General features: G+C 47.4%; 1 protein-coding gene across 2 annotated transcripts; it reads right to left on the bottom strand.

Annotated features, from left to right (window-relative positions):
• Positions 1–437: 437 nt before the first annotated feature.
• SLC25A30 (solute carrier family 25 member 30) lies at positions 438–21,391 on the bottom strand. Of its 2 annotated transcripts, none has more exons than XM_047756020.1 (10): positions 21,302–21,391; positions 14,983–15,108; positions 13,619–13,766; positions 10,365–10,459; positions 9,532–9,617; positions 7,389–7,484; positions 6,171–6,295; positions 4,773–4,911; positions 2,934–3,014; positions 438–1,634 (listed from the first exon to the last, which is right to left on the bottom strand). In XM_047756020.1, the coding sequence occupies exons 2-10, from the start codon at positions 15,044–15,046 to the stop codon at positions 1,593–1,595; spliced, it is 876 nt and encodes a 291-aa protein (XP_047611976.1). In that variant the 5' UTR covers positions 15,047–15,108; positions 21,302–21,391; the 3' UTR covers positions 438–1,592. The 2 variants fall into 2 exon arrangements, with proteins under 2 accessions (XP_047611976.1, XP_047611978.1); XM_047756022.1 differs by lacking the exon at positions 21,302–21,391 and adding an exon at positions 20,843–20,913.
• Between the last annotated feature and the right edge of the window lie 2,487 nt (positions 21,392–23,878).

The raw sequence follows: 23,878 nt of genomic DNA on the forward strand, positions 1-23,878 counted from the left end.
GTCGAATCGGAGCTATAACCTAAGCCAGAGCCACAGCAATGCAGGATCCGAGCCACGTCTGCAACCTACACCACAGCTCACGGCGACACCAGATCCTTAACCCACTGAACAAGGCCAGGGATCGAACCCGCAACCTCATGGTTCCTAGTCAGATTCATTAACCACTGCACCACGACGGGAACTCCTGAGTGTGTATTTAATGTGACTCTCGACGGGTAGAACCGAAGGTACTCAAGTAAACAGTAAAGCTATTCCCTTTCCTGGGGGTGTCTTCCAGAAGCATAAGGTCGTGGGGCTCTCAAAGAGTCACTTTTTATCTTGAAAAGAGGAAGATGAAAACGAGAAAGAAGAATGATATTCTGTTTTAAGAAGAAAATAAGAAGATGTCATATACTTCTTATCCATCCAGATAAAGAGGTGCACCAAACAACCGCTGCTCAAATTTCAAGCAAGTAGTTTCCATCCGAACTGAGGAGCAAGTCCAAGACAGGAAATATTTTAATAAAAGCGACCAGAACCAAAGTAAATAAAAAGTGAGAAATCTGGGGGGGAGGAAATCAACTCTTTTTTTGATTCACCTGCAACATTTTGCTAAGGGCAATGTAATAAAGTCTTAACCTCTTTCTTTCTCCAGGCTCTTAACCAAGGACCTCGCTCAGGAGGAGCCCAAGATAAAACGACCCTCTTCTACAGCCACCGATCACGTGTTCTGGGGTTGTGACTACAGGACAGCATGATGTAAACACACTTATCCTACAAGTCAAGCGCACGAGCTCACATACAAGTATACAAGCAGCTACTGTTATCTTCGCCTAACCTTCAACATCAATAGATGTTATTACACCCATTTTACAGATTGGGGAAATAAAACCTTGGCCAGAAATCACAGATCACAAACATGACCTCAGACGGAATCCAAGTAGCTTCCAAACAGCTCCCACCAACACAGACTCTCCCACCTTCAGAGCCAACGTTACCCACATCACGGGTTTCGATAGTAACACTCTGTAACAATGCCTCACCAAGGTCCCGTCATCAAAGGCTTAAAAAAAAATCACTTACTAGAAGTGAGAGAGCCTGCCAAAAATAGGAAATTATAAAACAGTGCAAAACCCCGGGGTTGAAAAGTCCAGGTCTCCCGCCGTGTGTGAAACTTCTCCAGTGGACACAAAGCCAAGAAGTTGAGGAGCAAAAACGCCCTCTTGGAGGCGCTATCCATGGTTCTGAAGAGCCTCTTGAGCCGCGAGCTCAGATGCTCAGGAGCTGCTTTCCCCTGAAGAAGAGGGTCCACGGGTGCTGATCTTCATGCAAGTTTTCTCAACCAGGAGACATGCATCTCGCATCATCTTCGATGTCAAAGGGCACTTGAATGGTAAGGTCGGGGGTCTGGAGGTGACAGTTTATGCTGTTCAACGTTTGGTGCGGCGTGTCGAAAGCCAGGACACCACAATCCCAGCTAACCCCGTCTTCACCTGTTGCTCACACCTCACAACCTGGGAGGGGCTGAGCAGGGGGAAGCAGTGGGAAACAAGACGCTTTGCTATTTCGCAAGTGAGCATTTTCAGAGGGATGTCTCATGCAGTTTTGACTTGTCACAAATCCAGTTTCTTCAACTGCTCGTACGTCACAAAGAACTGCAGGGATGGGTTAAGGCTGAAAACCCTGATGCATCAAAACAGACCCACAAAGAGCACACCCCCTAACAAATACATCTGCGCAGACCACACGCTGTGGACATGATTCGACATGCGGGGCTCCATCCTTGGCCACCCCAAGAGGTGCCCCCGTTGGCCTTCCAAGTTCAGCGGACCACAGCTGAGAAATACAAATCCCCTGCATCAGCCCCAAAGCCTTTTTTTTCTCTCTTGTTTTTTAGGGCCGCACTGTGGGCATATGCAAGTTCCTGGACTAGGGGTCGAATGACCTGTTGCTGCCAGTCTACACCACAGCCGCAGCAGCATGGGTTCCAAGCCGTGAATGGGTACACCGCAGCTCATACCAATACTGGATCCTTAACCCACTGAGCAGAGCCAGGGATCGAACCCGCATCCTCATGGATCCCAGTCAGGTTCATTACCTCGTTTGTTACCACTGGGCCACGATGGGCACTCCAGGCACCCTCTTAAATAATCATTCTAGAACACTGCTACCAAACCACATCCTTCCCAAGGTGGCTGGGGATTTAAAAAAAAAAAAAAAAATCAATTCCTGTATCTCCCTGAAACCATAAATACTCTCAAGCTCCTTAAAGAGGAGTTCCATTGTGGCTCAGTGGTTGAGGAACCCAACTAGCATCCATGAGGACGTGGGTTTGCTCCCTGGCCTCGCTCAGTGGGTTCAGGATCTGGCATTGCCGTGAGCTGTGGTGTAGGTCACAGATGCGACTCAGATCTGACGTTGCTGTGGCTGTGGTATAGGCTGGCAGCTGGAGCTCCAATTGGACACCTAGCCTGGGAACCTCCATATGCCAGGGGTGCGGCCCTAAAAGACAAAAAAAAAGGCTCCTAGAACAGAGTCTAAATAAAATGTCCATTGATATTGTCTTTCAATAATACCATCATTAAATTAGTATTCATAATGCCTAGCAAATCTTCTGGAAAAGAAACTGAATCGTTATTTCTTGAACCAGATCAACTCAAAAGAAGAAGAACCTCCTTTTTTTTTTGGCTGCCCCGCAGCATATGGAGCTCCCGGGCCAGGGGTCAGATCTGAGATTTGATCAGAATGCAGCCGCAGCCACGCCAGATCTTTAACCCACAGTGGCTGGCCTGAGATCAAACCCACGTCCTAGGGCTCCTAAGATGCCCCGATCCCGTTGCACCACAGTGGGAGCTCCTTTACTTCTAAATTACAATTAATAACATGACAGTTTACATAAACAACATTCTTTTAACTCTATCTTTTTCCAGATTTACTGCAACTGAAAAGGATACAATAATATTCCAAGGACCAAGTCTCAACCAATTTGGCCAAAACCCTTTATATAGAGCAAAAAAACCTTCATTCTTCCATGTCTGTTACAAGAGAGGGGGGAACAAAGTTAATTTCTCACTTTCTAATTATGTCAAATATGCATTAATAATTTTTTTTGCATTAATAATTAGGAGCCAGACTCAACTGATCTATTTTTCTTAAAAATAACAGTCTGTTTGGAAGACTAAGAAATCATCACCCTTTGCCCCTTTCTGTTCTTTAAGGGCTTCTGCGTAGGTAGAAACTAAGGCCCTGTGCCAAACCACCCACACCCAAAGCAGATAGTAGTTGGATGAATAAGAAGTGAGGTTTAAAGAGTCTTAGGTCTCCTTGCCATGTGCACGCACAACAGGTTAAAAAAAAAAAAAAAAAGGCAACGGAAGTAAAGACATAATTCAGAGTACCACTATTTCATGCTGTTGGATGGATAACATTAAGCATCTCTGCTTCATTCAAGCAGTATTTTCTAATTTTTTAATTTTTTTGTCTTTCTGGGGACACACTTGCTGCATATGGAGGTTCCCAGGCTAGGGGTCGAATCAGAGCTGTAGCTGCCAGCCTACAACCAGAGCCACAGCAATGCAGGATTCGAGCTGTGTCTATGACCTACACCACAGCTCACAGCAATGCTGGATCCTTAACCTATGGATCGAGGCCAGGGATCGAACCCGCATCCTCATGAATCCTAGTTGGGTTTGTTAACCACTGAGCCACAATGGGAACTCCCAAGCAGTATTTGAAGCCTAGCGATGTACCAGCCTCATACTGGACAAACAGCGACCACAAAAGTGGTCCCTCATTTTGGCTGCTGGCCAACCAGCAAACTTCCACCCATGCGTGAACAGCAGGCCCAATTATCCACACTGTGAATTATGCATTATGCTAAGATTCATGTGTTCCTTTGTGAGATGTCAGAAGGAAGGATATTCACTCCAGCTGGACTCAACAGGCAGGTGATATTTTCTGGAAGGAGACATAGTTCTACTGTGATCACAGAAAACATGACTCTTTTCTCACCCTTCACAACAGAGCCGAGGGACAAGGAAAATGAACTTCCACTTCTAGCGATTCATCTAGATTTTGTATTTACAAATGCCCCTTGTGCAGCAGAAACTCTACCATCAGGAAGCTTCGGAGTATCACTTGTCTTAGTTATATTAGCTCTCAAGATTTAGTTACTTCTTTGGTTAAATAGATACAAATAAAATACATATAAATACATATACATATTTGATGAGGAGTTTCACTGATTGAAGCAATCTCCTCAAATGCTGAAGTAAAAAAAAAAATTTGCTTATTTCACCACAGTGCCCCTTATTATTATGATACTAACAAGTCTTGATTGTAACTATAAATGTTTATACTTATTTATACGATGCATATGTTTCCACTTAACGTTATTCCAGATACTATGGTCACTATTTTTGTAGGTATCATCTCAATGATTTTTACAATAATCCTATAATGTAGGTGCTGTTATTGTCCCATTCCACTTATGAGGAAACTGAGGTGCAGTCTGTACCTTGACCAAATTCATAAGATTATAAGTGACAGTTACCAGTTTATCTTGCTCTCAACTCTTGTGTTTGTTTGTTTGTTTGTGGCCGCACCTGCAGCATGCGGAAGTTCCTGGGCCAAGGGTCGAACCGGGGCCACATCAGTGATAACACTGGATCCTTAACCCCCTGTGCAGCTAGGAAACTCCAAACCCATGTGCTTTTAAATCATGGTGAGAGACTCTTCGGAGGGCAACACGGAAGCTAATGAGCCACAACAGTACAGCGGACATCCCCGCTCACCTGCAACAAGCAATCCAAGGTACCTTTGTAGCCAGGGCATCTGCCGTCACGAAGGACCCTCTGATTCATCATGCGTGTCCTTACAACATCGACGGGGTTTGAGGCCAGGGCCCCGGCCAGCCCACAGGTGAAGCTTGAGCTACGAAGACAACATCATTAGAAAAACCAAGAGTGTAACGCCCCTGAGCTGCAGCCCCCACCATCAAAGGCAGCAAACAGCCTCCTCCCAAACTAGGTTAAAGTGACAGGTAACAGAGTTCCCGTCGTGGCGCAGTGGTTAACGAATCTGACTAGGAACCACAAGGTTGCAGGTTCGATCCCTGGCCTCGCTCCATGGGTTAAGGATCCGGCGTTGCCATGAGCTGAGGTATAGGTCGCAGACGCAGCTCGGATCCCACGTTGCTGTGGCCCTGGCATAGACCGGTGGCTACAGCTCCAACTAGACCCCTAGCCTGGGAACCTCCATATGCCGCAGGAGCAGCCCAAGAAATGGCAAAAAGACAAAAAGAAAAAATAAAAGAACAAAAAAATTAAAAAGCTGAAAAAGTAAAAATAATAAAAGTAAAAAGTAAAAGAATGCCAAGCACAATCATAGTTGTGTAATAATGCACGTGGACTATACCTGTGCAGATATATTTGCATATGCAAAGGAAACATCTGGAAGGTACATATTACACTCTTAACAACGGCTACCTATGGAAAGGAATAAGGACTTACCCTTTTTCCCGGTTTACTTCTGTATCGTGACTTCTCAAATATGAGAATATAACATATTTACAATAAATACTCCAGGAGTTCCTGTCGTGGTGCAGCAGAAACGAATCTGACTAGGAACCATGAGGTTGCAGGTTCCATCCCTGGCCTTGCTCAGTAGGTTAAGAATATGGTGTTGCCGTGAGCTGCGGTGTAGGTTGCAGATGCAGCTTGGATCTGGCGTTGCTGTGGCTGTGGTGTAGGCCGATGGCTACAGCTCCAATTCCCTAGCCTGGGAACCTCCATATGTTGCAAGCACAGCACTAAAAAGACAAAATAATAATAATGATAATAATACAATACAATAAAAAATTAAAAAATAAACTCTTTAAAATGTCTATAATGTGTAGTCAATTTCCACCCTCACCTCATGCATACCTAAAATATTAATTTTTTAGAAATCCACAAATGGGAGTTTCCGTCATGGCTCAGTGGTAACGAATGAACCCTGCTAGTATTCACGAGGATTCGGGTTTAATCCCTGGCCTTGCTCAGTGGGTTCAGGATCCGGTGTTGCCGTGAGCTGTGGTGTAGGCCGGCAGCTGTGGCTCCAATTTGACCCCTCGCCTGGGAACTTCCGTATGCTGCAGGTGAGGCCCTAAATAAATTAATTAAAATAAAACACATAACAATCCGCAAACGTACAGGAAATGTGTATACACAGTGTCTCCCATCAGGCCCGAGAGAATCAGATGCTTCTTGGTGAGATCGTAGACTGGCAGCTCCACGCCGACGACAATAGCGGCCCTCTGGGCAGTAAGGGACACGCCCTGGGGAGAAACATTGGTCACAACCATTCAGACACCTCTGCTCTGCAAACTTTCTGTTTTCCTTCCGGTAGGGAGACATGCAGAGCAACAGAGGAGAAAGACTGAGATGTAAGAAGTCAGGAGCTCCCGAGTCTAATTCTGATTCTGGCACCAACTGTACGACCTTGACCAGGACAGGTCACCTCTCACAGCCTCGGGTTTCCTTACAGGTGCTGAGAGGATCAGACTGGATAATCCTTAGCGCGGATTCTATGAACTGACAGTCCTTAGAATAATAGGAAGTGGCATTTCATCCCTGCGCTATTCTATACCTAGGAATAGCCTTGACTTGAGAGCCATGAAACCAGAGCTCCCGTTGTGGCTCAGCAGTAATGAACTTTACGAGTATGCATAAGGATACAGGTCTGATCCCCAGCCTTGCTCAGTGGGTTAAGGATCCGGCATTGCCGTGAGCTGGGATGTAGGCTGCAGACGCAGCTCAGATCTGGCATTGCTGTGGCTGTGGTGTAAGCTGGCAGCTGCAGCTCCAATTTAACCCCTAGCCTGGGAACTTCTATATGCCACAGGTACAGCCCTCAAAAGATGAAAAAAAAAAAAAAAAGTGCCATGAAACCATACAGTCAAAAGATCCAATGTCACTGTAACCTCGAAACCCATTCTCCATAAAAAAAAAAAAAAAAAAAAAAAAAAAGACAAAATCTGGAGTTCCCTTATGGTCTAGTGGTTAAGGATCCAGTATTGTCACTGCTGTGGCTTGGACCACAGCTGTGGCACAGGTTCGATCCCTGACCTGGGATCTTCTACATTCCAAAGGCACAGGTAAAAAAACAAACAAAAAACAAAATCGAAGAAGCACCAGTCTTCGCAGTACTTTTATGTAGGAGTTACTCAAAAGCTTATTTAAAATCAGGGCCTGGTCCTGATTTCCATTTTAGAGATGAAGGAAATGAAGGAGGAAGAGACCTTCAAGGGCAGAGTCAGCTGCCCTTATTCTGTTAGGCCATTTGGACTAAATAAAACGATGGAAACAGGAGAGACATTCCAAAAAAGGGGGGGGAGAACGAAGTCAGTTGGCCCCGTTTTGCAGGCTTACCTTCCACAGTCCTCTCGTGCCCTCTTGCTGGTAAATGTTAATGAAGTTGCCGATCATTCCTCCTTGAAGGGTGCTGTTTTGTGCTTGCATCCGTATCTAGACATGATTTTAAAGACCAACATGAGAAGACAACTAGCATGTCTTCCCAAATGTATATTTTTTTTAATTTTATTGGAGTAGAGTTGACTTACAATGAAGGTTTTTTAATAAATTATATATTCAAGGATTATATATATATATCTTTTATTGACTTGCTTTTTTTTTTTATGGCCGCACCCACAGCATATGGAAGTTCCTGGGCCATGGATTGAATCCTCAATGCTGGATCCTTGAACCCACTGCACTGGGCTAGGGATCGAACCCGCACCCCCTAGCAATCCTAGCAATCCATAGAACCCAGTCAGATTCTTTACCCACTGCACTATGGCAGGAAGTCCTTACAATGCTGATTTTTAAAAAATCATTCAATCTTGGAGTTTCCATTGTGGCTCAGAGGTAACCAATCTGACTAGTAGATGAAGATTCGGGTTCGATCCCTGGCCCTGCCCAGTGGGTTAAGGATCCAGCATTGCTGTGAGCTGTGGTGTAGGTCGCAGACATGGCTTGGATCCCTTGTTGCTGCAAATGTGGTGTAGGCGGGCAGGTGTAGTAGCTTCAATTCGACCCCTGGCCTGGGAACTTCCATATGCCACAGCTGCGGCCCTAAAAAGCTTAAAAAAAAAAAATCGTTCCATCTGTTGTTTAGTGACCATTAAAAGAAAAAAATCATAAGTATTAATATTACTATAATGCTAGTTTAAAACGTCCTCAGTAGACTAAAAATGCCTAAGGGTTGGTTCTCAGGCACTTTGGAATCAATACAAAGCATCTCGTAGAGTCCAGAGTCTTACCTGTAGTTGCTCATTAAGTGCCAAAGAGAAATTATTATTTTTTAACTAGTCTTTTGAAAGAGGAAAGAAAACAGCCTATTTCCCTCCAGGTAACTTAAGGAGGAAGGAGCACATGACGGCTCATTCTAAAGCTTTAACGTAATTACTGAGTATCCAGGGTACTTGGCAGCACCAGGCATGTCTCAGATTAGTTACCCTGAGCCACTATTATCTCCAACAGCCAAAGCAAAAGGTATGCAGACGTGCTGGCCACAGCACAGCCATGTGACACCCGTCACATTCTGTTAACTTGAACTTACAAATCAACTTCACAACAGCCATGGACCTCACATGACCAGGATTCCAACATAAAAATAATGTTCAGGGAGTTCTCCCGTCATGGCTCAGTAGTAACGAACCCCACTAGTTTCCATGAGGTTGCAGGTTCAACCCTGGCCTCGGTCAGTGGGTTAAGGATCCAGCGTTGCCGTGAGCTGTGGTGTAGGTCACAGACATGGCTCAGATCCCGAGGTGCTGTGGCTGCGCTGCAGGCCGGCGGCTACAGCTCCAACTCAGCCCCGGCCTGGGAACTTCCATATGCTTGCGGGTGAAGCCCTGAAAAGGATAAAAAAGAAAAAGAAAAACCAAAACACATTGAACGTAAAGCTCACCATCCTAACCATTTCTCAGTGTGCAGTTCAGTAGTGTTTAGTGCATTCACATTGCTGTGGAGCCCATCTCCAGAACCTTTCATCTTGCAAAACCGAAACTCTACCCAGTAAATAATAATTCTGCTCCCCCACCCCGCCTCCCTCAGCCCCTGACAACCACCCTGCTACTTTCTGTTTTACCAATTTGACTGCTCTAGACACCTCATGTAGGTGGAATCATGCTGTGTTTGTGCCTTTTTGTGACTGGTTTATGGCACTTAGCCTCATATGTCCCCAAAGCTCAGCCATCTGGAGTTCCCGTCATGGCTCAGCATTTAACAAACCTGACTAGTATCCATGAGGACGCAGGTTCAATCCCTGGCCTGGTTCAGTGGGTTAAGGATCCAGCATTGCTGTGAGCTATGGTGTAGATCGAAGACACAGCTCAGATCCTGTGTTGGTGTGGCTGTGGCATAGGCCAGCAACTACACCTCTGATTCGACCCCTAGCCTGGGAACCTCCACATGCTGAGAGTGTGGCCCTAAAAAGCCCCCCCCCCAAAAAAAAGAGATAGAAAGAAAGAAAATGCAGAGGGTTCTGTAAGACATAGATAGCACTGCTTACTTTCAAAACGTCAGTTGGATTAGCAATGCTTGAGGATATGACTCCAGAGAGAATTCCACAGACCACATTTATCAGAAGGGTCTCATCTGCAAACAAAGACATGTCATTGGACTTTTTCACAGGTACAAACGCTTCTTCACGGGAGTAACGCATATTCAGGTATAATGCACTTCCACACCACTTGCTCCCTTAAGAGAATAATGCATTGCAATGTATGCTTTATGAATCAAGTAATTTAAAATGGATTAGGGGGAGTTCCGGTCGTGGTGCAGTGGTTAACGAATCCGACTAGGAACCATTAGGTTGCGGGTTCAATCCCTGCCCTTGCTCAGTGGGTTAAGGATCCGGCGTTGCTGTGAGCTGTGGTGTAGGTTGCAGACGCGGCTCAGATCCCTCGTTGCTGTGGCTCTGGCGTAGGCCAGTGGCCACAGCTCCGATTTGACCCCTAGCCTGGGAACCTCCATATGCCTCGGGAGCGGCCCAAAGAAATAGCAAAAAGACAAAAAAATAAATAAATAAATAAAATGGATTAGGGATTTTGCTCAGCAACATTTCTTGATACTGAAAAGAGAATGTGGACGTTCCCGTCATGGATCAGTGGAAATGAATCTGACTAGGAACCATGAGGATGCAGGTTCCATCCCTGGCCCCGCTCAGTGGGTTAAGGATCTGGCATTGCTGTGTCTGTGGTGTAGGCCGGCAGCTGTAGCTCCAATTCAACTCCTAGCCTGGGAACCTCCATATGCCTTGGGTGCAGCCCTAAAAACCCAAAAAAAAAAAAAAAAGACAAACAACCCACCCGTCCACAAATGGAAAAAGAATGCCCCACTCACCTTCTGGGCGCTCGACAAATAACCGCTTAAGGCTCTGGTAGGTGCCTATCTTGATGGTGCCATAGGAAGCCTGGCGTAGCATCGCAGGGGCAATCCTGCCAAACCGAGGTACAGAGGGACAAAACAATTCTAAAAAATCACTTGAAAACCCACACAAGAGACGCAGTCCTGTACCTGCCTTCCACAATCAAACTACACTAAACAGAGCTCTTAAAGTTCAAAATCCAACAAAAAGACAGGTGGCTTCAGTTAAATGTGTGCAAGTTATTAGTTCCCTAAGTAGAAGCTCAGCCCCTCATATTTATCCTCCACGAAAACGTAAGTGAACTTGGAGCCGTATTTAACCATCATGACCAGGACGAAGAGCCTGGTGAAATTCAGACTCTGCAGGCACGGATCACTCCTCTACTCCCCCAGCGTTGCTCTGGAGCTCATCTCTAACTTACTTGGGGTCCCCTTTCCAGTTATTTCCTCTCCAGCAGGGACCCTCCCCAACCCCAGAACCACCCTAGGCACTCACACTCCCTCCCTCTTGGGTCCACTCCCTTGCCCCTTTTCGAACTGCACTCCGGCTTCCCGCCACCCTCTCCATCAATACTCTTCCCACCAAAAGAAGCCCAGGTGACACCTTTGTTGATAAATTAATTATTATTTTTTTTTTTTGACCTCATCCACAGCATGTAGAAGTTCCGGGGCCTGGGACTGAACCCAAGCCCCAGCAGTGACAGCATCAAATCCTTAACTGCTAGACCACCGGGAGCTCCCTAAATGATGCCTTTCAATAGGCATTTTTCATTGCTGTTGTTTTGTCTTTTCAGGGCCGCACCCGTGGCATATGGAGGTTCCCAGGCTAGGGATCTAATCAGAGTTGAAGCTGCCAGCCTACACTATAGTCACAGCAACACAGGATCTGAGCCACATCTGCGACCTACACCACAGCTCATGGCAACGCCAGATCCTTAACCCACTGATCGAGGCCATGAATCGAACCTGCAATCTCATGGTTCCTGGTTGGATTTGTTTCTGCTGTGCCACGATGGGAACGCCTCAATCAGCATCTTATAAAGCCTCTCTTTCTCTGCAGTATTTGCTACTGTCCATCCTTTGTCCTGCATCCAGCTGTCTCCTCCCTGAGCTGCTTCTCCCATTTTTTAGTCTTTTTAGCTCCCAGGCTAGGGTCGAATCAGAGCTGCAGCTGCCAGCCTAGCTACACTTGCACTCCAGCTTCCTGCCACCCTCTCTATCAATACTCCCCCCACAGGATCTGAGCTGCTTCTGCAACCTATGCCATAGCTTATGGCAATAGCAGATCCCTAACCCACTGAGGGAGGCCAGGGATCGAACTCACATCCCCATGGATACTAGGCAGATTTATTTTTTGGGCAGCACCGTGGCATATGGAGCTGCCAGGCCAGGGATCTGATCTGAGCCACAGCTGTGAACTAAGGCAGAGCTCCAGCAACGCCGGATCCCTAACCCACTGTGCTGGGCTGGGGATCAAACCTGCATCCCGGTGCTCCCAAGACACTGCTGATTCCATTGCGCCACAGCAGGAGCTCCGTAGTCCGGTTCTTAAGCAGCTGAGCCACAATAAGAACTCCCTCCCATTCCTTTTCTCTCTCTGCACATGCTACCTCTGTCCTCTCGGCGTCCAGGGAGGGATTCTGTCCTTCCTTCCGTTTCTCCTTGCTCCACGCACTCCCTAGATGAGCTCGTCTCCTCGCATGGCTTCAAGTGTTTAAAACCTGATGATCCCTCAATCCCTGTTTCCCAGCTGCTTGGATCCAAGATTCATTTCCAGCTGCTTCCCAGAGCCCTCAACTCACACGTCCTACACCAACCACCAGATCAGTTCACCAGTCTCACGCCGAACTAACAATCCTCCGTCTCCAGCCAATCCGCTCTCCTCTTCTCTCTCCTAGCCTGGAGGACGGAGCCTCCAACTGCACACTGGCCAGAACCAGAAAGTGACATTAGCTCATCTCCTCCTTCCTGCCGCCCCTCGTGTATGGGGTCACAAAGGCGATCTACTGCCCTAGACAGCCTTCTGGCCTGTCATCTTTCCATCCCCAAGACCAGAGCTCAGGTCAAGTCCTTGTCTCTGCCTCCTGTGCATCACCCTGCTCCCACTGTCATGCTCTCTAACTCCTCCTCCCCAGGGCAGGCAGGTACTTCTACCTGGAAATCTGACCAGGTCAGTCCCAGTATCATAACCCTTCAGGGGCGTCTGTCGTCACAGCTGCAGCACCTCCTGCACTTATGGCCACTGGGGGGATGCTGGGAGGTCATGATGCAGCTGCTGCGACTGCACACTGCAGGGGTGCCAGAGGTTTGCTAAACCAGAGAAGGCGTCCTTAATACTTACTATTATCGTAGCAAACGTGAGCCCAAGAGTTCCCGTCGTAGCTCAGTGGTTAATGAATTCGACTAGGAACCATGAGGTTTCGGGTTCAATCCCCGGTCTTGCTCAGTGGGTTAAGGATCTGGTGTTGACATGAGCTGTGACGTGATCCCGCATTGCTGTGGCTGTCGAGTAGGCCAGCAGCTACAGCTCCGATTCGACCCCTAGCCTGGGAACCTCCATGTGCTGCAGGTGTAGCACCAGAAAAGACAAAAAAAAGTGTGGGGGGAGGGGGCCAGATGTTGGTTTTCTTGAGAAGGAATCTCAGGTTTTGTTTTGGGGGTTTTGGTTTTTTTTACATTTGCACTTGTGGCATATGGAGGTTCCCAGGCCAGGGACTGAATCCAAGCCAAAACTTTCAGGCTACACCACAGCCACAGCAACACTGAATCCTTTCACTCACCTCGCCAGGCTGGAGATCAAACTCGTTCCAACTCAGCCACCTGAGCCATTGCAGTTGGATTCTTCACCCACTATGCCACAGTGGGAACTCCTGGAATCCCAGGTTTTCACATTCAATTTCTCATATTTAAAATAGTGGCTCACTGGGAGTTTCCATCATGGCTCAGTGGTTAATGAATCCAACTAGGAACCATGAGGTTGCGGGTTCGATCCCTGGTCTTGCTCAGTGGGTTAAGGATCCGGCGTTGCTGTGAGCTGTGGTGTAGGTCACAGATGCGGCTCAGATCTTATGTTGCTTTGGCTCTGGCGTAGGCCAGCGGCTACAGCTCCAATTGGACCCCTAGCCTGGGAACCTCCATATGCCATGGGTGCGGCCCTAAAAAAGACCAAAAAAAAAAAGAGAGAGAGAGAAAAGTCACCAGTGAAATACAACACGTGACGGTCTACTTACCCTGAATACAGTGCTTTCAGGCCTTCTTCCCTGCCTATCCTCACTAACGCATGCAACATTCCTCGATATCTAATTTCTTTAAAGTTTGCATCATTCTTCTGGCCTTGAATCTGGAGCCGTGTCTTGGTCAAGTCAATTGGAAATGTACCTTAAAATTTAGAAGAAGGAAATATTTCACTTAACAGAAAGAAATCCCACTAGATCAAACATACACAGCGATACATTACTGAAGAAGTAGCCCAACTATAGGGTAAACTAAGACACAGAATGAAGAAGGGGCAAATGAGTTCCTGCTGTGGCATGGCGGGCTAAGGACCTGGTGGTCACCAATGTGGCTCAGATCCCTGGCCCGGAAACTTCCATATGTGGAGGGTGCAAATGAAAAAGAAAAAGGGAAGAAAGATAGGAGGGGGGGAGGAAGGAAGAAGGAAAAAGCAAATATTGTTTCATCTTTTTTGGTTATTGTTGGCCATACCTTTGGCATTTTTAATTCCCAGGCCAGGGACTGACCCAGGCCACAGCAGTGACCCCAGCCCGCTTCAGTGACAACAACAGATCCTTAACCTGCTGTGCCACAAGAGAACTCAGTCTTTTTCTTATTAAAAAAGAATGAGAGGCGTTCCTGTCGTGGCTCAGTAGTTAATGAATCCAACTAGGAACCATGAGGTTGCAGGTTCCATCCTGGCCTCACTCAGTGGGTTAAGGATCCGGTGCCGCCGTGAGCTGTGGTGTAGGTCGCAGAGACGCGGCTCAGATCCCGCGTTGCTGTGGCTGTGGTGTAGGCCAGCAGCCAGGGCTCCGACTAGACCCCTAGCCTGGGAACCTCCATGTGCCGCAGGTGCATCCCTAAAACGACCAAAAAAAAAAAAAAAAAGAATTGTACAAATGATTCAGTGAATAAACAGAAGAACCAAGAGGATCACGTGGAACCGGGCTGATGAGGAAGTCGAAAAACAGGATACAGATGGTGCGCACGATGAGAACAGGATGGAGCTGATAACGGGCCTTTGGCGGGTACAGGACGGCCTTGGGCCCTTAAACCTCTTCACAGCCACGTGAGCTAAGAGCGGCAAGGCAGGGAAAAGGACAAGGGAAGTGGGGACAGGTGTCAGCCAGCAATGATTCACAAAACTTCCCCTTGAGCAACAGGTTCAACTTTCTCCCTGCTGAACTTTGACCCCAAACTGCCAATAAGCAGCCAGAGTCACTACTTTGTCTTAAAAGCACCCCCCCGCAAAGACAGAAATTGTGGATGCTGAGATGGTTGTGGACATTCTCACGGGCTGTGCTCGAACGGCACGCACGCCCCAAGTGGCCTGATACAGGAAACGGGGCTGTCACGACCAGAAGTTGAAGCCCCTCACCGCACTCCGCCGTGATGGAGGCCAGGCCCCCGTAGACGAAGGGCTTCCAGTTCAGGGCCGACATGCTCGCCGCCGTCCCTCCTCCTCTGGTTCAGAGACACATAGCCTCCAACAACAGGGTTCGCCCTGGACACAAAAGGAAGCCGTGTCAATGGCTGCAACTTCTCACGCAGGCAGTGTCTTCTTTAAACTCGTGTTTCCCTTCGACAGTGTTCCTGGATGGTACCACTGAACAGCCCCCAGCAGTGCCCAACGTGAGCCCCCCACCCCCACCCCCGCCCCCGATACAGCAAAGCACCCCATCTCCTCAAGCCCAAGTCAGCAGCTACTATTCTCACTTATCAGTTGCCTCCGTTCTCACCCAGGCCTGAAATAATCCAACATACTGATAATCTTGACATGAGTGGGTGCGGTTAGTGCCGCACAAGGGGCGCGTGGCGATTTTCTGGGGGGGGTCCATGTGATCTTGAATCTGTTCTTTCTCACTTAATAATTTTTGTTTTCTTTTTAGGGCCATACCTGCGGCATATGGAAGATCCCAGGCTAGGAGTCCAATCGGAGCTACAGCTGCTGGCCTGCACCACAGCCACAGCAATGCTGGATCCTTAACCCACTGAGGGAACCTGCATCCTCAGGTTCCCATGTCCTGGGAACCAAGTAACTCCATGTCCTGCAGTTCTATGCAATTCCAGTTGGCAAATCCAGCCTTGTGCCATTAAGAGGAGACACGCGAAAATTAGCACGCTTTTGTGTATATGCTATGGACTCTTAATTCTTGTCAGTTTAAAATAAAATTCTAGGAGTTCCCGTCATGGCTCAGTAGTTAACGAATCCAAATAGGAACCATGAGATTGTGGGTTCGATCCCTGGCCTCGCTCAGTAGGTTAAGGACCTGGCGTTGCTGTGGCTGTGGCGTAGGCTGGCAGCTACAGCTCTGATTAGACCCCTAGCCTGGGAACCTCCATGTGCTGCAGCTGTGGCCCTAGAAAAGACAAAAAAATAATAAAATAAAATTCTAATTTACTAGAGTCATTATTGGCAAACAAAATCCCCAGTGTTTTCATTTGGCATATTTGGGACATTTCGTTTTTCATTTTGCAGTTTTTCCAAGTCTCTATTCCCCAGGAAAGACCTACCGCAGTCACCACTGCCAAGAATGTCAGTTCCCAACATGGCCAAGGGGCTGCTTAAATCGAGAGAAAATACAGGAACCCAAAGGATCCCTAATAGACACAGAGATATCTGTTTTGTGCTTATGGACATTAACCAAATTCAGAGAGGTTACAGATGACTAAGGTAGAAGGCTCCCTATGCAGGGAACTTTTTATGTATTTCAGGGCCAAAGAACAAGCCTGCTGCCCCAAACACGTCTATCATCCTTGAAAAAGTTTAATGTCTGTACTTAACTAATTCTTAGCCTTACTAAATTCACAAGTAAAATAATAAGTAACACAGATTAACTCTATAAGCTATACTGTGAGAACACATTAATATCTATCCAATCATTCATTTACTGTCCTCAACTCTCTTAGATTTTGCTGCATCCAAGTTAAAAACCAAAACAATAAGTTACCGCATCCAAGTTAAAAACCAAAACAATAAGTTACCGCATCCAAGTTAAAAACCAAAACAATAAGTTACCGCATCCAAGTTAAAAACCAAAACAATAAGTTACCACATCCAAGTTAAAAACCAAAACAATAAGTTACCGCATCCAAGTTAAAAACCAAAACAATAACTATACATAACAAGAGCATGCAGAAGTACTGTAACTGGCCATTACAAAAGTGTTCAATATAAGTGATTTCTGTGGAGTTCCCGCTGTGGCACAACAGGATCTCTGGTATCTTGGAAGCACTGGGACACAGGTTCGAACCCCAGCCCAGCACCGTGGGTTAAGGATCCAGCATTGTCATAGCTGCAGCTTAGGTCACAACTTCGACTCAGATCGGATCCCTGGCCTGGAACTCCATTTGCTGCCCGCACCCCCCCCCCCCCAATTTAAATAAATAAATGATTTTTGTGGATCCCCTCCCCCCACCCCAGCAAGTCTGAGATAGGAGAACAGAAAAGACTTGGAAGCTCTGTTTTAGGAAGGTCAGTTGTCCAAGGCCACTTGGCTGATGAGGCAGAACTGGACTGGACCTCCAACCCCCAAATGTTCTGATCCCAAGTTTAGTGTTCTTTCTGCCACCAGCTGAGGCTGCACACAATCGAAAAGGATTGATGGCATTTTAATTAAGGAGAAAACATGAGTAAGCAGCTTCAAAAAGGTCCTACTGATAAATCTTATAAAGAGTAAAAATGTGCTCAATTTAATAGAAAAATAAGTATTCAGAAAGTAGTCAGTCTAAACAATGATAATTAATGTTTCCAATACATAATATACAGACAGTATTCATATTTCTTTTCCAGAGTTTTGTTTTTTGTTTTTGTCTTTTCTAGGGCCGCATATGGAGGTTCCCAGGCTAGGGGTTTGATCGGAGCTGTAGCCACTGGACTACACCACAGCCACAGCAACTCAGGATCCAAGCCACATCTGTGACCTACACCACAGCTCACGGCAATGCCGGTTCCTTAACCCACCGAGCAAGGCCAGGGATGGAACCCACAACCTCATGGTTCCTAGTCGGATTCGTTAACCACTGCGCCACGACGGGAAGTCCCAGAGTTTTTTTATTGAGGTAAAAAATCACATACTACGAACTAAACCATTTTGGCAAATAATTCAGCGCCACTTAGTACCTTCACAAGGTTGTACAACTGCCACCTCTGTGCAGTCCTAAGTATTTCATCACCCCAAAAGCAAACTATTAAGCAGCTGCTCTCCACTCCCCCTCCTTGGCTGGGATACAGGCATCAAGCGCCTGGGTAGGATACAGGATGCCTTATTCATGGTTCTTAGCTTGGCTGAGGGGCTTCTTAAAAGCACCAGGGTCCCACCAACTGAAAGAGGATCTCAGTAACCTCCCAAGCATCTGGGCTGTTACTGAAAATCAGTGAGTCAAATAAATGACTGCCAACTGTGCTTTGAAATAGTTATCACTTAAATCCCTGTTTTAGGTAGTTGATTCTCAGTGCTGACATTACGGTCGATTTTTCTTTTGATACACTTAGTAGTGAGCCTTTTCTGCAGTAAAATACACATGTATATATACAAAATACACACACGCACACAACGGATATCCTCCGAAGTATCAGCAAAAATTTGTGGGAAATGGGATTACGACTCTGATCCCGAATTTAAAAATGAAACTTTTTTTCTCTTGGCTGTGCCCACAGCATTTGCGAGTTCCTGGAACAGAGACTGAACCCGCACCACAGCCGTAACCAGAGCCAAAGCAGTGACAAGGTCAGGTCCTTGATCCACTAAGCCACCAAGGAACTCCAAAAAAATACAAAACAAACGAAACATCTTTTGACGGCTATATTGTCCTATGACTTCATGCCATCCAGTAACTTTCCAGTTTCCTGCCAATGCTTTTGTTTCGCTAGTTTAGTTTTAATGAGATTCAGTTACCTTTTTCCCTTCGGTTTTGGTTTTAATATTAGGTTTTGGGTTAATGATAATATGAAAACCCAGAGGTTGTGAGTTACACTCATGTGCAAACACTCAGGGAGAGCTCAACCCCTTGCGGAATTGCCTCCCAGGGCTTCAAAGCTCGTGGGCTGGAGCGCAGACCCACAGTCTCTATTTAGACGTACTCCGTCGATAGCGCATCTTCCACAAAGGAGGGTCCACTCCGGTACTCTAGGTTCAACAGTAAGAAAGGACTTCCCATTCAAGTGCAATGGTTAAAAGTTAGCTAGGAAGTGGGCAAAAAATAACTGTGGGGCTCTTTTCTTTTCCTTTTGGAATGCCAAGCCCAGATTCCTGAGCCCTTAAGACTAAGGCTCCCACTGGCTGAGTCAAAGAAAGAACAATGTTTAAATAACAACAGGAGAGCTTCAGTGCCTGGTCGAACATGCAAACAAAAAAAGGTTCTGCTTAACACAGGAGCAGGAGACCGGATGTCCAGGAAGCCGGACTGCCTGCAGCAAGCTGGGACATCTCCGTGCAGTAAACGAAACCATTTCTTGGCTTTGGAGCTCTCTTTGGAGTGGTGCTCCTCACACACATTCCTTGACTTCCTAGCTCCGCATTTGGGAAAAATCCCAACTCAGCTCAAGTGCCAAGACCGAAAGACCAGGACAGGCAGGGAGACGGATGTGTTGTCAGCAATCGCGAGTGTTGGAGCCGTAGCTCAGCCCGATTCAGGGAAAGGTACACAACTTGTGAAACTTTCAGCGTCTGGCACAGAAGCGGCTGAGGATCGATTGCCACTTTGCTCTCCACCACCTCCAGCCAGGCTGAACCCCAGCGACCCCCCTCTCTGTGCTGCACTGTGAACACAACACTCACAACGGTGGTCATGACTGAGTAACTGATGTGCCGGGAATTGCTGTTTTCCACATAAAGGATTTTATTGAATTGCCACAACCTGATGAATAGGTGTCATTAATTCACATTTCGCAATTGAGGAAAGTGGCTTTGCTTAGTCACACGGCTCTCAAGTGCTCACACGAAGCTCTTCCTGAGGGAGCTGATCCCCTGTCCTCACCTATGTTCTACAAAGTCAAATACTATCTTCCAAAGACGGTTAAAAATATTGGCGGGGGAAGCTCCTGTTGTGGCTCATCGGTAGTGAGCCTGACTAGTATCCCTGAGGACACAGGGTCAATCCCTGGCCTTGCTCAGAGGATTAAGGATCCCACGTTGTTGGGGCTGTGGTGTAGGCCAGCAGCTGCAGCTCCAATTACACCCCTAGCATGGGAACGTTCATATGCCTCGGGTTTGGCCCTAAAAAGAAAAAAAGTATACATATATATATATATGCAAAAAAGAATAATAAAATTAAAAGCAGAGGGTAGGAGGGAAGGAAATCAACATATTCAGAATAAATGCAGGATTTTCCCGAGAGAGATAGACAAAAAACGCTTATCTATTTAACAAAAGGGAAAAAAAGTGTTTCCTGAACAGAAATGCCCATACAAATTAAGAATTCCAAAGGATTCTCCCTACACTTAAGATATATGCTAAGTTATGCATCCTTTCTACTACATTTTCCCTTAGCATTTATTTTCTCCCTACCTCATCTATACACCTGCAAAGAGAGGTAATTAAATACAGTAACTGCTCCTGGAATTTCTTAAAGCTTTCCAAGTTTCTCTTATATAGTTAATTCTACATACGTTTTTCCGATTTTACTGTGCTCCTTTTCAGTCAGCAGTCTTAAACCACAATCTAGTTTCTAAACTTCTGTGCGTGCGCTCATAAATCATTGCTCCCGGCAGGGCTGCCTTTCATGGATTTTTTCTTATTCCCCATTCTTTTTAAAGGTACAGGATGCAAAATAAGCTCATCAGACTAATGAAACGTGGGATTTAAAAGGAATCTAAGAAATCTGTCTTACTTCACATGAATTGATTGAGCCCAGGGTCACAAGGCTTGGCAGCAGCAAAGCCAAGGGCAGAATTCGCACCTTTCAACTTCTCTTGCTAAAGGAGGAGACGAATCTAGACTCTTGCCGGGCAGTTCCACAGCTCTGCTATCCTTGCGCAGAAATAATCAGGGTCACTTGTAATTGCTTTACACAAAATTACTTACTCTTGGAATTACACTAAAACCCAAAGCTACATTAACTTTCCGAGCGAATGAATTTGACTCGTCCTTGCAAACCTGAGCCCAACTGGCCTGGCGCGTGCCGGGAGTAATTCAAAGTACAAGAGAGCCCTGGCTCAAGTACGCAGCTAGCGGGTGCCAGGACTGCACACTCTGAATGAACTGCAGGTGGGAGATGCAGACACAGGTGAAACGCACCTCGGCAGAAAGGTCGCACATGCCGACCTGCTAGGCTGGCCTCACACTCGATCTCGGAGACGCTAGAAGAGAAATCACGCCCCACGCCGCCGAGTGAAGAGGGCCAGGAGCCGGCGCTCCTGCGGAACCGACCCGACCGCAGGGTTTGCAGCTGGAGGAGCGGGGCGCACCCCGGAACCTCGCGCCCCACCAAGCCGGCCCCGCACGCGAACCGGAAAGCAGAGGCGAGTCCCTGGACTCGCCCGGCAGCGCCGGAGCTCTCTGGAACCGCGGCCCCAACACCAGCCTTAGCCCCGGGCCGCGGCGGGCCAGAGAAGAAGCGCCACCGCGTTGGGGCCGGGAGTTCCGCGCCAGGAGCTCTGGGCGCCCCTGGGCAATGGGAGGCGGGCCGGAGGAGGGGCGACCGGGAGCAGGCGCGGGGCAGTCAGCGCGGCCGCGGCCCGCAGGTCTGGCACTTACCCGGCGGCCGCGGCGGCCTTGCACCGCCTCCCGCCCAGAAAAATCCGCAGCCAGGGCCGGTTGCTGCGCTGGAGCTGGAGAAAAGACAGCGGAGCGGCGCTGGCGGCCTAGAGCCCACGCACCGCCCCGCCCCAGCCCCGCCCCTCACGGGCCCGCCCGCAGCCTCGCCTCTCATTGGCTGCTCCGGGCACAGGCCACGCCCAGGTCGCGCCCCCCTGCAGCTGAGGGCGAGCTGGCCCAGAAGGGACCAGGCAGGAAGACCCTGGCTCTCGGCCTGCGGGGGCTGGAAGCTGCCCCGGACTCCGCGACGCCTACTATGGCCTAGACGTCGACTCTTTGGTGAAAGAGAAAGTTAACAGCCACGGAAGAGGAGCCTTGTCAGGGTGCTGATTCTTGTCCATGTTAACCTCTCTAGTCAGAAGGAAGTAAACTTGGACTCTTAAAAAAAAAAAAAAAAACCAACCAGCTTTTTAGTTTGAAAATTATAAACCGACTTAAGACTTGAGCAGTATACCCTGCACTAAATTAAATGTTAACATTTCACAATATTTGCAATTTCATTTCTCTCCCTGTATACGTTTCCCCCCACTCCCACGACCCCTGAACCACTGGAAATTGCAAACAACATCGCTTCACCCTTAAATACCTCACCATTATGACATGCAAGAAATTTAATATCATTTTGGGAGTTCCCGCTGTGGTGCGGTGGGTTAAGAATCCAACTGCCGGAGTTCCCTTTATGGCGCAGAGGAAACAAATCCAACTAGTATCCATGAGGACGAGGGTTGGATCCCTGGCCTCCCTCAGAGGGTTAAGGTCCAGCGTTGGGGTGAGCTGTGGTATAGGTGGTAGCGGGCAGCTGTAGCTCCAATTCAGCCCCTAGCCTGGGAACTTCCATTAAAAAAAAAAAAAAAATCTGACTGCAGCGACTTGGGTAGTGTGGGTAGCAGCTGTGGCTGGGATTCGGCTCCTAGCTGGAGAACCTCCACATGCCACAGGTTCGGCTGTTTAAAAAAGAAAATACATATATATATATATATATGTAATTTCATTCAAATCATCCAAATATACTGTCCATCCAAATTGTCTTTGTTGTCCCTAAAGCTCATAAACACCACACACACTTTTTTTTTTTTTAGTTTGAAATCTACCCAGGTTTGGAAGCATTTTATTTCATGCTTTTCTATACAAACTCCTTCAGTCTACTACCCTTGTACTAGTACTCTCACTTTTTAAAATAACTTTCAACATATTTGAAAAGTCCAGGCCAATTGTAGGCTGTATTAGTATGGATTATAGAATTGTTTCCTCATGATTAGACTGACGTTCCACTTTTTAGAAAGAAAAGTAGCCTTCACCTCTACAGCCCAGGTTCAATCCCTGCTCTGGCAACTGAGATTCCATATCAAGCTGCTGCATGCCACAGCCAAAAAAGATTTTTTTTGTTGTTGTCCATTGCTGTATAATTATGCTTTGCAGCTTAAAATAACAAACATATATTGCCTTGCAGTTTCTTTTTTGTTGTTGTTTGTTTTCTTGGGGGGGGGGCGGTTAGGGCTGCACTTGCAGCATATGGAGGTTCCCAGGCTAGGGGTCCAATCAGGGCTGTAGCTGCCAGCCTACACCACAGCCACAGCAACGTCAGATCCGAGCCACGTCTGCGACCTACACCACAGCACACGGCAACACTGGATCCTTAACCCACTGAGAGAGGCCAGGGATCAAACCTGAAACTTCATGGTTTCCGCTGTGCCGTGATGGGAGCTCCACCTCACAGTTTCTATGTATCAGAAATCCAGGAAGGGCTGAGGTAGGGACCTCTAGCTCCAGGTCTCTCATAGGAATGCAAGCAGGGTGGCACTTGGGCTACAATCTTCTCAAGGCCAAACCGGAGGAGGATCTGCCTCCAAGCTCACTCGCCTGGCTCTTGGCTGGCCCCCCAATATCCTCTTTCAAGCTCCCTCACGTGGCTGTAGGCAGACCTCAGTCCATGCTGGCTGTCAGCCTGTGTCTGTTTCTTAGGTATGCCTTAAACTGGGAGTTCCCGTTGTGACTCAGCAGATTAGTAATGAGCCATCTAGTATCCATGAGCACTTGGGTTTGATCCCTGGCCTTGCTCATTGGGTTAAAGATCCGGCGTTGCCATGAGCTGCGGTGTAGGTCATATCTGGTGGCTCAGATCTGTCGTTGCTGTGGCTGTGGCATAGGCCAATTCTATCCCTAGCCTGGGAACTTCCATATGCTGCAAGTTCCACCATATAAAGAAAAAAAAATTGCTATAAACTGGATGGTTTTTTTTTTTGTCTTTTTGTCTTTTTTAGGACTGCGCCCTCGGCATTTGGATGTACCCAGGCTAAGGGGTGAATTGGAGCTACAGCTGCCAACCTACACCACAGCCACAGCAACGCAGACTCTGAGCCACATGTATGACCTACACCACAGCTCAGGGCAAGACCAGGTCCTTAACAGTGGGGCCAGAATTCTAAGAGGGCCCCTAAGATTCTCGGCCCCTGATGGGCACACACCTTCTCCTAGTTATTCAATCAAACCCTTACCTAGGGAAGGCTGTGAAAGGAT

The sequence above is a fragment of the Phacochoerus africanus genome, chromosome 13, assembly GCF_016906955.1.
Source record: "Phacochoerus africanus isolate WHEZ1 chromosome 13, ROS_Pafr_v1, whole genome shotgun sequence".
Classification (NCBI taxonomy): Eukaryota; Metazoa; Chordata; class Mammalia; order Artiodactyla; family Suidae; genus Phacochoerus; species Phacochoerus africanus.

Coding starts and splice junctions, on each gene's coding strand:
- SLC25A30 (XM_047756020.1), bottom strand. CDS start 15,046: ATGTCGGCCCTGAACTGGAAGCCCTTCGTCTACGGGGGCCTGGCCTCC. Junction 7,485..9,531: donor ATCCAACTGACGTTTTGAAA/GTAAGCAGTGCT, acceptor AATCATGTCTAG/ATACGGATGCAAGCACAAAA. Junction 4,912..6,170: donor ACTGTGTATACACATTTCCT/GTACGTTTGCGG, acceptor TTGTCTTCGTAG/CTCAAGCTTCACCTGTGGGC.